This window comes from Myxine glutinosa, chromosome 14 (assembly GCF_964187855.1).
Source record: "Myxine glutinosa chromosome 14, kmMyxGlut1.1, whole genome shotgun sequence".
Taxonomy (NCBI): Eukaryota; Metazoa; Chordata; class Myxini; order Myxiniformes; family Myxinidae; genus Myxine; species Myxine glutinosa.
This window is the reverse complement of record NC_136274.1, coordinates 50126674-50142312: the sequence shown is the minus strand read 5'-3', so window position 1 is coordinate 50142312 and position 15639 is coordinate 50126674. Positions and strand designations below refer to the sequence as shown.

Genomic DNA, 15639 nt, shown 5'->3' with positions numbered 1-15639 from the left:
GATGTATCAGTCAGCTTTGTATGTTTGTTTGTTTGTTTGTTATCTTGCCAAAACGAAGTTTTTGCAAGATGTATCAGTCAGCTTGTATGTTTGTTTGTTTGTTTGTTTTTTTGTTTTTTTGTTTTTTTGTTTGTGGTTAATCATTTTTATCTTGCCAAAACGAAGTTTTTGCAAGATGTATTAGTCAGCTTGTATGTTTGTTTTTTTGTTTGTTTTTTTGTTTTTTTGTTTGTGGTTAATCATTTTTTTTCCACGTTTAGATCACTCTGTAGACCACAGTTATTATTGGAAACTCCTGTAACTTCGCATATCAGAGTCCTATAGAGATACCCTTCAGCACACAAAATTTTGAAGGTCAAGGTCAAAGGTCAAGGTCACTTTGTGGTCAATCATGGAGGTCGACGAAACCCTTATTTTTTGAGTAACTTTGATCGGATCGTCTCCAAACTTGGTGGGTATCTAGTATATGGTCCCGCGCTCAGCTGATTAGTTTTTGGTGGCGATCGGCCTTGACCTTCCAAGGTCAAAGGTCAAGGTCACTTTGCGGTCAATCATGGAGGTCAACGAAACCCTTATTTTTTGAGTAACTTTGATCGGATCGTCTCCAAACTTGGTGGGTATCTAGTATATGGTCCGGCGCTCAGCTGATTAGTTTTTGGTGGCGATCGGCCTTGACCTTCATTTTGTTTTTTTGTTTGTGGTTAATCATTTTTTTTTCACGTTTAGATCACTCTGTAGACCACAGTTATTATTGGAAACTCCTGTAACTTCGCATATCAGAGTCCTATAGAGATACCCTTCAGCACACAAAATTTTGAAGGTCAAGGTCAAAGGTCAAGGTCACTTTGCGGTCAATCATGGAGGTCAACGAAACCCTTATTTTTTGAGTAACTTTGATCGGATCGTCTCCAAACTTGGTGGGTATCTAGTATATGGTCCGGCGCTCAGCTGATTAGTTTTTGGTGGCGATCGGCCTTGACCTTCATGGTTAGCGCTGGAGGTCGAAAATTATTGACCCCAAGGTCAAATTTTGAAATCGTAGGTACCATATCGAGTAATACCTCATATGAATGCCCTTGATGAGTGCTTCCCAGATCTGTAAACAGTTTGACGCTATGACGTCATTTGATGACGTCATGACGAAAAAACGGAATTTTCATGAAAAAATTATTTCCTCAGTTCTCATCAAAATCTTTCAATATTTCATGTGCGTTGGTCATGAAGACATACTATTCACCATACGAAATTATTAAGGTCAAGGTCAAATGGCAAGATACGGTTCACCCTGTGGGTGACATATGTTCTTTTTTTGTTTTTTTGTTTTTTTGTTTGTGGTTAATCATTTTTTTTTCACGTTTAGATCACTCTGTAGACCACAGTTATTATTGGAAACTCCTGTAACTTCGCATATCAGAGTCCTATAGAGATACCCTTCAGCACACAAAATTTTGAAGGTCAAGGTCAAAGGTCAAGGTCACTTTGCGGTCAATCATGGAGGTCAACGAAACCCTTATTTTTTGAGTAACTTTGATCAGATCGTCTCCAAACTTCATGGGAATCTAGTATATGGTCCGGCGCTCAGCTGATTAGTTTTTGGTGGCGATCGGCCTTGACCTTCATGGTTAGCGCTGGAGGTCGAAAATTATTGACCCCAAGGTCAAATTACGAAACCCTTATTTTTTGAGTAACTTTGATCTTATGATCTCCAAACTTGGTGGGTATATAGGGTGTGGTATGGCGCTCAGCTGATTAGTTTTTGGTGTCGATCGGCCTTGACCTTCAAGGTCATTTTGAAGGTCATTCAATTTTGACCAAAAGGTAAAATTTTCAAGTTTCAGTTACCATATCGAGTAGTACCTCAAATTGAAGCCCTTGTTGAGTGCTTTCCAAACATATAACTAGTTTGACAATGTGACGTCATTTGACGGCGTTATGACGAAAAAACTGCACTTTTCATGTATATTGTATTGCTTTAGTTCGCATTGTTTAGGTCACTCTGTAGAGCACAGTTCCCTTTGGAAACTCTTGTAAGTTCGCATATCAGAGTCTTTTAGAGATACCCTTTAGCACACAAAATTATGAAGGTCAAGGTCAAAGGTCAAGGTCACTTTGCGGCCAATCATGGAGGTCGACGAAACACTAATTGTTTGAGTAACTTTGATCGGATCGTCTCCAAACTTCATGGGAATCTAGTATATGGTCCGGCGCTCAGCTGATTAGTTTTTGGTGGCGATCGGCCTTGACCTTCATGGTTAGCGCTGGAGGTCGAAAATTATTGACCCCAAGGTCAAATTTTGAAATCGTAGGTACCATATCGAGTAATACCTCATATGAATGCCCTTGATGAGTGCTTCCCAGATCTGTAAACAGTTTGACGCTATGACGTCATTTGATGACGTCATGACGAAAAAACGGAATTTTCATGAAAAAATTATTTCCTCAGTTCTCATCAAAATCTTTCAATATTTCATGTGCGTTGGTCATGAAGACATACTATTCACCATACGAAATTATTAAGGTCAAGGTCAAAGGTCAAGGTCACTTGGCAAGATACGGTTCACCCTGTGGGTGACATATGTTTTTTTGTTTGTTATCTTGCCAAAACGAAGTTTTTGCAAGATGTATTAGTCAGCTTGTATGTTTGTTTGTTTGTTTGTTTTTTTGTTTGTGGTTAATCATTTTTTTTTCACGTTTAGATCACTCTGTAGACCACAGTTATTATTGGAAACTCCTGTAACTTCGCATATCAGAGTCCTATAGAGATACCCTTCAGCACACAAAATTTTGAAGGTCAAGGTCAAAGGTCAAGGTCACTTTGCGGTCAATCATGGAGGTCAACGAAACCCTTATTTTTTGAGTAACTTTGATCGGATCGTCTCCAAACTTCATGGGAATCTAGTATATGGTCCGGCGCTCAGCTGATTAGTTTTTGGTGGCGATCGGCCTTGACCTTCAAGGTCATTTTGAAGGTCATTCAATTGGGTCAATCATGGAGGTCAACGAAACCCTTATTTTTTGAGTAACTTTGATCTTATGATCTCCAAACTTGGTGGGTATATAGGGTGTGGTATGGCGCTCAGCTGATTAGTTTTTGGTGTCGATCGGCCTTGACCTTCAAGGTCATTTTGAAGGTCATTCAATTTTGACCAAAAGGTAAAATTTTCAAGTTTCAGTTACCATATTTACCACAGTTATTATTGGAAACTCCTGTAACTTCGCATATCAGAGTCCTATAGCGATACCCTTCAGCACACAAAATTTTGAAGGTCAAGGTCAAAGGTCAAGGTCACTTTGCGGTCAATCATGGAGGTCAACGAAACCCTTATTTTTTGAGTAACTTTGATCTTATGATCTCCAAACTTGGTGGGTATATAGGGTGTGGTATGGCGCTCAGCTGATTAGTTTTTGGTGTCGATCGGCCTTGACCTTCAAGGTCATTTTGAAGGTCATTCAATTTTGACCAAAAGGTAAAATTTTCAAGTTTCAGTTACCATATCGAGTAGTACCTCAAATTGAAGCCCTTGTTGAGTGCTTTCCAAACATATAACTAGTTTGAGAATGTGACGTCATTTGACGGCGTTATGACGAAAAAACTGCACTTTTCATGTATATTGTATTGCTTTAGTTCGCATTGTTTAGGTCACTCTGTAGAGCACAGTTCCCTTTGGAAACTCTTGTAAGTTCGCATATCAGAGTCTTTTAGAGATACCCTTTAGCACACAAAATTATGAAGGTCAAGGTCAAAGGTCAAGGTCACTTGGCAAGATACGGTTCACCCTGTGGGTGACATATGTTTATTATCTTGCCAAAACGAAGTTTTTGCAAGATGTATTAGTCAGCTTGTATGTTTGTTTTTTTGTTTGTTTTTTTGTTTGTTTTTTTGTTTTTTTGTTTGTGGTTAATCATTTTTTTTCACGTTTAGATCACTCTGTAGACCACAGTTATTATTGGAAACTCCTGTAACTTCGCATATCAGAGTCCTATAGAGATACCCTTCAGCACACAAAATTTTGAAGGTCAAGGTCAAAGGTCAAGGTCACTTTGTGGTCAATCATGGAGGTCGACGAAACCCTTATTTTTTGAGTAACTTTGATCGGATCGTCTCCAAACTTCATGGGAATCTAGTATATGGTCCGGCGCTCAGCTGATTAGTTTTTGGTGGCGATCGGCCTTGACCTTCATGGTTAGCGCTGGAGGTCGAAAATTATTGACCCCAAGGTCAAATGTTGAAACCCTTATTTTTTGAGTAACTTTGATCGGATCGTCTCCAAACTTCATGGGAATCTAGTATATGGTCCGGCGCTCAGCTGATTAGTTTTTGGTGGCGATCGGCCTTGACCTTCATGGTTAGCGCTGGAGGTCGAAAATTATTGACCCCAAGGTCAAATGTTGAAATCGTAGGTACCATATCTTCGCATATCTTCGCATGTAACTTCGCATATCAGAGTCCTATAGAGATACCCTTCAGCACACAAAATTTTGAAGGTCAAGGTCAAAGGTCAAGGTCACTTTGTGGTCAATCATGGAGGTCGACGAAACCCTTATTTTTTGAGTAACTTTGATCGGATCGTCTCCAAACTTCATGGGAATCTAGTATATGGTCCGGTGCTCAGCTGATTAGTTTTTGGTGGCGATCGGCCTTGACCTTCATGGTTAGCGCTGGAGGTCGAAAATTATTGACCCCAAGGTCAAATGTTGAAATCCTTATTTTTTGAGTAACTTTGATCGGATCGTCTCCAAACTTCATGGGAATCTAGTATATGGTCCGGCGCTCAGCTGATTAGTTTTTGGTGGCGATTGGCCTTGACCTTCATGGTTAGCGCTGGAGGTCGAAAATTATTGACCCCAAGGTCAAATTTTGAAATCGTAGGTACCATATCGAGTAATACCTCAAATGAATGCCCTTGATGAGTGCTTCCCAGATCTTTAAACAGTTTGACGCTATGACGTCATTTGATGACGTCATGACGAAAAAACGGAATTTTCATGAAAAAATTATTTCCTCAGTTCTCATCAAAATCTTTCAATATTTCATGTGCGTTGGTCATGAAGACATACTATTCACCATACGAAATTATTAAGGTCAAGGTCAAAGGTCAAGGTCACTTTGCGGTCAATCATGGAGGTCAACGAAACCCTGGCAAGATACGGTTCACCCTGTGGGTGATGTTTTATTTTGTTTGTTTTTTTGTTTTTTTGTTTGTGGTTAATCTTTTTTTTTCACGTTTAGATCACTCTGTAGACCACAGTTATTATTGGAAACTCCTGTAACTTCGCATATCAGAGTCCTATAGAGATACCCTTCAGCACACAAAATTTTGAAGGTCAAGGTCAAAGGTCAAGGTCACTTTGTGGTCAATCATGGAGGTCGACGAAACCCTTATTTTTTGAGTAACTTTGATCGGATCGTCTCCAAACTTCATGGGAATCTAGTATATGGTCCGGCGCTCAGCTGATTAGTTTTTGGTGGCGATCGGCCTTGACCTTCATGGTTAGCGCTGGAGGTCGAAAATTATTGACCCCAAGGTCAAATGTTGAAACCCTTATTTTTTGAGTAACTTTGATCGGATCGTCTCCAAACTTCATGGGAATCTAGTATATGGTCCGGCGCTCAGCTGATTAGTTTTTGGTGGCGATCGGCCTTGACCTTCATGGTTAGCGCCGGAGGTCGAAAATTATTGACCCCAAGGTCAAATGTTGAAATCGTAGGTACCATATCTTCGCATATCTTCGCATGTAACTTCGCATATCAGAGTCCTATAGAGATACCCTTCAGCACACAAAATTTTGAAGGTCAAGGTCAAAGGTCAAGGTCACTTTGTGGTCAATCATGGAGGTCGACGAAACCCTTATTTTTTGAGTAACTTTGATCGGATCGTCTCCAAACTTCATGGGAATCTAGTATATGGTCCGGCGCTCAGCTGATTAGTTTTTGGTGGCGATCGGCCTTGACCTTCATGGTTAGCGCTGGAGGTCGAAAATTATTGACCCCAAGGTCAAATTTTGAAATCGTAGGTACCATATCGAGTAATACCTCATATGAATGCCCTTGATGAGTGCTTCCCAGATCTGTAAACAGTTTGACGCTATGACGTCATTTGATGACGTCATGACGAAAAAACGGAATTTTCATGAAAAAATTATTTCCTCAGTTCTCATCAAAATCTTTCAATATTTCATGTGCGTTGGTCATGAAGACATACTATTCCCCATACGAAATTATTAAGGTCAAGGTCAAAGGTCAAGGTCACTTTGCGCTTCTAGTGGATAGCAGTTCTGTTCACCTCACTGTGACCTGAAGCAAGTCACTCATGTTCACATTTTGGCAAGATACGGTTCACCCTGTGGGTGACATATGTTCATTTTTTTGTCAATGATCGACATAATACACCATAATGTCAGTGGAATGTTGTTGTTTTTTTTGGAATTTTTTGCAAAATATTTAAAAATGAAAATCTGAAGTATTTCAACCCCTTTGCTGACTCCAAATTGAGCTCAGGTGCATCCAATTTCCTTTGATCATCCTTGAGATGTCTCTACAACTGATTGGAGTCCACATGTGGACAACTCAATTGATTGGACATTATTTAGAAAGAAACACAACTTTCTATATAAGGTCCACAGTTTGGCAGTGTATATCAGAGCAGAAACTCTACTATGCAGTCCAAGGAACTGTCCGTAGAATTTCGAGATAGAATTGTGAGGAGGAATATATGTGGGGAAAGATATAACACAATTTCTAATTCTAAAAACAATTCACAGTGAGCTCCATCATTAGGAAATGGAAAGGATATGGAACAACACAGACTCTTCCTAGAGCTGGCCGTCCGACCAAACTGAACTGGCCAAGAAAGACCTTGGTCAGGGAGGTGACCCCAATGACCCAATGACCACTCTGACAAAACTACAGAGTTCCTTGTCTAAGATGGAAGAACCTGCCGGAAGGGACAACATTCTCTGCAGCGCTTCACAAATTTCGGCTTTAAGGGAGAGTGGCGAGACGGAAGCCACTCCTGAGAAAAAGGAAGCATGAGGCAAAATATTCTGCGGTCTGATGAGACGAAAATTGAACTCTTTGTCCTGAATGCAAAGCACTACATCTGTCAGAAATCGAGCACAGCTCATCACACATATAACACTATCCTTACTGTGAAGCATGGTGGTGGCAGCATCATGCTATGGGGATGCTTTTCACTGGCAGGGATTGGGAGACTTGCAAGGACAGAGGGAAAAGCGAATGCAGCCAAATACAGGCAAATCCTTGAGGAGAACCTGCTTCAGAGTGCAAAAGACCTTATACTGCGACAAAGATTTACGTTCCAACAGGACAATGACCCCAAGCATACAGCCAAAGCAACATTGGAATAGCTTCAGAACGATAACATGAAAGTCCTTGAGTGGCCGAGCCAAAGCCCAGACTTGAATACCATTGAGAATTTGTGGAAAGACTTGAAGATTGCTGTTCACCGACACTCCACATCCAACTTGACAGCTTGAGCAAATCTGCAAGGAAGAATGGGATAAACTCTCCAAATGCAGATGTGCAAAGCTTATACAGACATACCCAAGAAGGCTCGAATCTGTAATCGCTGCCAAAGGTGCCTCTATGTGGTATTGACTCAGGGGGTTGAATACTTATGGTAATTAAATATTTCTGTGTTTCATTTTTAATTATTTTGTAAAAATTTCTAAAATAAATATTCCACTTTTAAGATGGGGTATTATGTGTAGATCAGTGACAAAAAAAATCTCAAATTAAGCCATTTTTAATTCAAGCTGTAACACAACAAAATGTGAAAAAGTCAAGGGGTGTGAATACTTTCTGAAGGCACTGTATATTCACTGAAGATCAGTTTGAAAATATTGAGAAAAGGGAGAAAACTAATGGAGTCCAGGAAGTACAGGCAGGAGGGAATTGAAGTAGAATGAGATCGTTGTGCAGTGAAATTAATTTTTTTCTGAAGCGAGGAGAGGAAATAGGAAAATGTTGAGGTAGAAAGTATATTCGTTGGGAAGAAAGAAGCAAAACGAGGAACATGATGACAAAAGGGACACAGCATTTTCATGGTGGTTATCTGAGGAGTCCATCTTGAACAACACAAAAACAAATTCGACAGATGCAGCACAACAAGGTCAGATTTGACACAAAATTGGACGGAAATGCAAACAGCAACACGGAAGGACATATAACAGAAAAACGTGACAAATCCAGTTTGGGAAACTTAGCTTTAATGAGGTGGAACAGGCAGCTGTAGATTTGACAAACATGTGGAAAAATTCCTGAACCAGAAGTTCTGTGTCTTTGCTAAAAAATATTTGCTTTTTCTGTTGGAACATAACATTTAACATTACTTTTTAAATGTGTGACTTGGAAACCTTGTTTGTGATCTGAAATCGATGAATATTACGTGCCCTGCTTCGCCGATCCTCATCTCTTTCTTCTTCCGCCATTTTGTCTCTTAGGACAGTGGTTACGGCGCCGTAGATTGGACGGTGCGCTGAATCGTGTCCCTGTTGGTTTCTACCAAAAAGTTTGGAAGATTCTGGAAAAGGTTTGATTGTGAGCCAGATATGCTTTATGATGATTGTAACTTGAGGAAAGTGTAATTACGGTTTATATTACATGCATGAGCAAGGTGGTGGATGTCTCATTTATTAAAATAACGTTAATACCTTTTTTCAATTCTGGTTCATGGTTTGCTTTGTTTTCATACCTGTCCCCTATTTCAAAAAAAACTCGACTATCCCAAATCTGCTTTTTTTTTTTTTGAAGTTCTAAAGGGGATTATATGTCGAATAATCAAAGGGGGACCAAACCAAGTCTAATAATTTCAACAGCCAAAAAAATTCAGAGGATTAATTTTTTTTAATAAAAGGGATAACTTTCACAAAATACTGATTGTACTTGGGAAGATCCATTTTTTAAAAATGGAGTGTAGGAGGTTTGCGGGGACTGCAGGCACTGTCCGCTAAATGGGATGGGGGATATTTTCATTGCTACAATTTAGACCATTAGACGGAACGTCATTTTCTCATCACCACCTGCATGGAATTGGTGGAACGATGAGCTATTCATTGGTCATTTAGTTGAATCCAAAAGGCCCTTTTTTGCTGACACCACTTATTCACCATATGAGCTCTGTCTCTCCCACTCATTTTGTGAGTACTTTGTAATGATTTGCATTATCCTGCCAAAAGTCATAGGATGCCCCACTCTTGTATTGTGAGTTGCTCCCCACACTGGTTGGGTCTCCATTGTCTGTTTATAATGATCGTGGTCAGAGAACGGTGTCATATCTCAGTTTCAGAGCATAATGTCCCAGAGGAAGGAGTCAACAGAGTTTTGAGAAGGAATTATAGCCCAATGTCAGAGAGTAGGACAGTCCAGCTTAAGAGGGAAGTGAATCCTGCGACCGATTGTTATACAGTATGTGGAACACTTTTGACTTTGGTCAAATCTCCGTAATATTGTTATGTCTGGCGGGTAGTGATATGTAGAGCAGAATAGAGCTGAATAGGTAACATGCTTCGTGTGTCGCGGTAAGGAAAACTACCTGTAATTTCATGTGTAGGCGTTTTGTCGGTTAAGATGTATAATTGTGAATCTACCAGGAGGTTCAAGTGATAAGTAGTGTCGGGATTAAGGAGTAGTGCCCTTGTATGTCTCACCTGGTTAGCCAAACCTTTGTCCCTTTTGGCACTGCACACCACTTAGGCATTATTTAGGACCTTTAGTACAACACTAAGTAACGCCCTTCCCCCTGACATGACTTAGGAAGAAATCAGGCCAGGACACCGCCGCACGGCTGCCGCCATTTACACCTCCGAGAGGCCCATCCACCTTGAGTACCATGCCCAGGAAGGCTGTGCTGGTTTGGCGCGAATGGACGCGGGAGGTGCGAAGCGGGTCGACAGAGGGTGGGAAGTTACGAGGCTCTGATTGGTTGGCAGCGCGCCAAAGCTGACGTCACCGGCCGAGGCTATAAAAAGAGCATGTGGAACTCAGCGCGTGGAACTCAGCGCGCAGATCCGTATTAACGAGCGCCGAACGCCATTCCCGGACGAGTTGTGAGTTGGATCCTGAGTTGAGCAGTTACATTCGGAGAGTCGTTCAGAGATCCCGAGTGAGTTACGCACGAGTTGAGCAGTTGCACACTAGTGAGATTCCTGGCCCTGGCAGTTTCGTGAGATCCCTGGTTGCGTTGGCTCGCAGATTCCAGTGAGATTCCTAGCAGATTCCTGGCAGATTCCTGGAAGGTTCATGGCCTGAGTTGGCCGTCCCGGTGAGATCCGAGTTGGCTTGTTGACCATGTATGAGGGTCGACCTCGTGGTGCTCGGTGCTTTGAAATTTGGAGCGAGGCGTGCCGCGGGACGAAAGGAGCCGCGTGTTGTACGGCGGCCAAAGCCAACGACAAAGACCAGATAACACCGAGTTGCGCGTTCACCAGTACATGACATGTTCTTTTCCTTAATTCAGATTCCCTTGTTTGTATTTGATATCTGGTGTGCGGGATCCCGATTTAGGATATTGCAATACCGGCGCGTGTTTTTCCTGTCCTTGCTTTTCATTTAATAAACCCTTCTATTATTTTCTGTACATATACTTGAACGCAGTTTTCCGGGTGATTGATTTAACAGGTAAGCCTGAAGGGGCTCTCGTCGCTCCCCTCCATCCCGCGCGCTTGGGTAGCTTTGGTTTCGGAGTCCGCCATTGAGTTTCTGCCTCAGGGGCTAAGGCCTTCGTGATCGGCATCCGCGACCGCCTGATATTAATTTCGGCGGTTGCACGACAATATGATAGAGTTTTGGGAATCACCGAGATGTCAAACCACACCATTAAAGTCCGTTCAGCCTTTCATTCTGTGGAATACTACAGAGAAGCAAGTGTAAATGAAACTAATTTTTGTGGTCATTGCTTAGGGAGATGCAACCAGTGTTTATCCTGAGGCCTCAAAATGTGAAAACAGGTTTTTGCAAATTGATAGGTCCTACTTACACGTTCCTCGACCATTATAACGGGTTATTTGGAATACGCTGGGTTGCCAATTGGAATAACGACCAAAGGATCTGAAAACTTAACAAGGAATGACAGAAAATCTCACATCCAACCTACCAAAGATGAGAAGCATATTTGAAAGCAAAAGTCAAAGCTGTTTTTTGGGTACAGGGAAGCTGTATAGGTTATTAAATGGTCATGCAAAGCCAACGCTCGTTACGCAATGTGAATATTGTGTGTTAAACTGAATGTACATTTGCGCTAAATCATGACCTTTGGGAGGATAGTGTACATTTACTGCTACTAACAGTGATGCTATTGTGCATTTATGGGGAGGTGCAGAAGTTGTTTCAAGATCCTAGATGCCGCGTATATTCACGTGCAGTCTTAAAACTTATTTTCTTGTCTTAAGTGTGTTTACCATAATGAGTCAATGTATATTGTTCCCCCATAGAAGCTGAGAGATTGTGCTTGTAGATAAAGCTAGGGGTAAGCTGTCCCATCAAATGTTCTCCTCGAAAACCGGGTGTAGTGTAAGGGGAACACGTAATGTTCTTCATCTCCACCATAGCAGTCCATCATTGTGTGGGAGCAGGAGATTTGCTCTACACGAGGCAGGGATTCTTTGTCTGCCTCGAGGCCTGGACATTTGGTTTGCTCTGTAGTATTGGCTGATTGGTGGAAGTCCTCGACATGGAGAGTAGTAAAATCTTGGCTCTGTGACCCAGAACCAGGCAGAATGATTGGCAGAGAATTCGTCGAACCGCTACCACTAAGCAATTGAGACGAGGAAAAAGCACAAAGAGGCAGTTTCATCCTGACAGTGCAGTTTTTGATCGTACAAGCTCTGCATTTTCCACCTGTGGAGTCCTCTCACTTGCTACCTTCACCTGCAGCCATTGTGTCTCTCTGCAGCATGGCTGACTGTGGTTGTGAGCCTGGCTTATGTGGGCACATCCTTTTAACCACTGTCTGGTTGAACGAGTGTGTGTGTTATCGCTGAGAGGGCTGATAGTTGTCATAAATTGTAAATGATTGTTTTTTTGTATTTTGTGTCCTTGTGTTAAAAAAAAAAAAAAAAATTTTAATTAAAAATTAATAATAATATATATCATGAGGAACGGTTTACCTCGTGTTTCTGCCATCTTGTCGCTCAAGCAGTTGGCCTCACTGGAGAGTTAAATTAGTGTGACTTTATTTGAGAAACGGTGCTGGAATGGCCTCGTCGGTTCACAGGTCTGCGGCAACCGCTCAACGTGGATCTTTGAGGGAAAGTATTTTGTTTGGCCATCTTCATCGTTAAGAGTCTTTGGAAATATATACTATATATGTTTTGGCATTGGAATTTATTTATTTTGTCATCACCCTTGTTTCTTCACCAAAACCCTTATCTGCCCACAGTGCAATGGACTGTCCATTGATGGTTTCGTCTTGCCATCCTCGACTACACGCGAGGTGAGATTTGACGATGTGTGTCTGTCTGTGCATGTCGTGTGGTAGGAAACCAAAGTTGGGTGTAAGCTCTATAACATGTATGTAAAGTTGATTTTGTCTTTCCGATGATACCTGAAAATACTGGGCATTTATTGTAATTCATTATAGCAATCACTGTCCTTAAAAACTCACACAATTATTGTGTGGTAATAAATCCAACCACTGCACTGATTATTGTGGTGATTAACAGCAACCCACTTTCGTGGGGCTTGGCATGGTCACATTGGCTCGTATTTTATGACTGCTTTGATTCTGTGACGGTTGTTTGGAGAACTAAGTATTCTCAAGACGTTATTGCCAACCCTGTATTCTCGATCTTCACCACACGAGATGACACCCGGGGAGCTGAAGTTTGCCGTTACGGTGGAAGCTGTGCTTAACCGCGTACCACATCCAGAATACCGGCAGCTGTTGGTGGAGGCGACCCTTGTTCTGGCATTGATCGCGGACCTTGACCTTCAAGCATTAGGAGGGATTGTCCACGTGGATCACATCTTGCATCTTGCTGATCGCCTCTTTGAGAACGACCAGGTTTTGACCGCACCATATTCACTTTCCTGTGCTTTTGAATGGAATGCGATTGTAATTTATACCGTTTTTTTTTCTTTGGCCCGTTGTTCGTTGTTTAATTTTGTTTACTCTGAGGCCTATTTGGCTGAATGTTCCGTAATCTTGGCTGCTGGTTTGTATCATCGCCTGGTATGTGACTGTGCCACTGATGCAGTGCCCCTGTAGTTTAGAACACGGATTTATTCCGGGTGCGTACAATAACTTGCGTCGTCTCCACAAAAAAATCTTCAGATCTTTAATGCCCACTGACAACCAGTTTTGGCAGACAGGTCTAGTAGCTTACATCCTACCATGGTTTACGCACACACCCATGCCTCACTGTGCATGCGGAAAACCAGGATGACACTTTATACCTCGAGGCCATCATAAAAGCCCAATACGTGGAAGAAACGTCTTATGAACATAATTCTGATATCATCTTCCCTGTGGCTATGGTCAAAATAGACATCCAAACTGTCATGTTTTCAGTAATTAAAAGGGAAAATGCATCTGGGAATCTCAAGATATTGTCTGCAATCTGTCCACTCTGTGAAGGACGCTTGCAAAGGAAGTCTTCTGTGCTGGGATAAAAAAGTTGGTTGATTGCTGAATTAAGCTGTGTATTGAAGATGAAAATTAGATAGAATAATGGGACAGCAATAATGTTTGTCACTTGTACTACGTCGATTAAGCTGGTGCGGTCACAGAATGTTTGGGACATCCCTCGTACACAGACAAAAGTCATCCTAAATAAGATGATGGCCCTAAATTTTAATTTATTCTTCTTTGGATGTTATTACAGATGCATGGGATTTGCCAGATTGTGTTGGGAATCATCGACGAATGGTTAACCCACAACTGGATGACTTGGGTCATAACGTATGGGAATTCTCTGGAGGGCCAATTTTTGTTGATCTTGGGTTTGTTCTCATTATAATTTCCAAAGTGTTTTATTTACACAGTAGCGTATAGAATATTTGGTAAATTGCCGTGTTACCACTTTAAAGTGTTAACTCGGGTCATTGCAGACTCGGGCTAAGATGTGTGAATTTTCTTGGCTTCGAATTGTAGAAGCTTCGAGTTCATCTCGTTTTTCTTGGACTCGAAAGAAGATAACTCTACTCTTTTGATCTGAAAGTTTCAAACTCCCTCCCTTTTCCAGCGTTCCCTTGGGGCGGACGAGTCGCTCCTTGAACGAGATCCATCAACGGGGATCTGCCGTGAGCTCTACGACAGCGCTCCCAGTGGACGTTATGGAACCATGACCTACCTTGCTAAAGCCGTGGTCACCTACGTGCATGACTACCTTCCCAGTGCTGGATGCTTTGTGCAGTGACATGTTTACATTGAATACTTTCCTCCTGCATACCATCCCGTCGATCTCCTTTTCCCTCGATTTTCAGACTTTCACTGTTTGTTTAAGCAATGCTGTGCTACTGCCAATGCACCTATGTCATTTCGTCTGCTGTGCGTTGACATTCGACTACCTGTCGGGCCTTATGCTTGCTTTCCAGGATAGCGGGCCAACCGTTGCGGATGCCTAGTACCGACATATTCTAGTGATTTGGGTTGGCCCAGTCCCGGTGTTTCTAGATAGACTCGCATCTCCAGCATTTCCGCCGCCTTCTGCTGCTGCCTGTAAATTGTCAAATTGATCCTCAAGCAATGATTGAAGATTCGTATTGGTTTGTGATTCTGCAACTGAAGGATAATGATAATTTTGCTAACGCTCACCAATCCTTCCTCCATCGTATCTCGTACCTCATGAGGGCAATCGTACCTCATGGTCCTCACGAGATCGCAGTTATGGGGTGCATGCCCTGTCCCCAGTACACACCGTTGCTATTCTCAGGTTGGTTTTTGCATCCGTTTTGTTTTTTCTTCACGTGGATGGTTTGGCATGAACGCCATGGTGGGTCAATGCTCACCTCCATCCTCCAGTGCACAAGTTCGCCCGGATGATCTGCTGCCCCAAGCTGTTCCGAACAGCACTTGAGCAAATTGTTTACCACTGCAGTTATTCCTGTAAAGAATGGATGCGAATAGAAAGGTTTTGTGACTAAAGCACAAGTGTTTGTTTCATGTTATTTATAATATTTGCTCCATGTTAAGTAGTTGGCCGTTATAGTTTGTTCTTGGTTATGTTGCAGATGTGCTGGCTACCTTGTTGGGAATGCAAGCTATTACATTTCAGGTAATCGATACTGTAGAGGGCAATCTAATTTTGGTTTGTTCCTGAACCATTGACGATGCTGGTGCTTTTCTGGCATGGATGCGCACTCAGCCTGACCGTGCATAGTGAGGAGTAAACTTCACCTCTCTGAACGCAACATCTGCGCTATATAGTCGTGGCTTTTTCCTGGTCTTGCACCCATGAGCAATTCTTATTGTACCTTAGCTCGTGGGAGACAGATTGCGTGGTTTGCGTTGTCTCAGAATAGGAACAAATGGTGTGTGTGAGTTGAATCAAGTTGAAAACAGTTTGAACATCCAGGTGGGCAGCTTGCTCTGTCTGGGAATCTCCATGAAGACTCGGCTGATTATGCTGGAGTCAAAAATGCCAATCAGGAGTAGCGATAGTGCCTCGGGCTACAATATT

General features: G+C 42.0%; 1 protein-coding gene across 3 annotated transcripts in view; it reads left to right on the top strand.

The window, feature by feature from the left end:
- The window catches only part of LOC137439683 (phosphorylase b kinase regulatory subunit alpha, liver isoform), a 120041-nt gene extending 104671 nt beyond the window's left edge, over positions 1-15370 (top strand). For all 3 annotated transcript variants that reach the window (XR_010986971.2, XM_068135679.2, XM_068135678.2), the window contains 4 exons: positions 8464-8552; positions 12399-12452; positions 12822-13022; positions 14203-15370. Coding sequence is in view for 2 of the 3 variants with exons in the window: in XM_068135679.2 (XP_067991780.1) it covers positions 8464-8552; positions 12399-12452; positions 12822-13022; positions 14203-14376 (518 nt within the window). In the remaining variant the exon portion in view is untranslated. The remainder of the gene's footprint in view (positions 1-8463; positions 8553-12398; positions 12453-12821; positions 13023-14202) is intronic.
- The last annotated feature ends 269 nt before the right edge of the window (positions 15371-15639 follow it).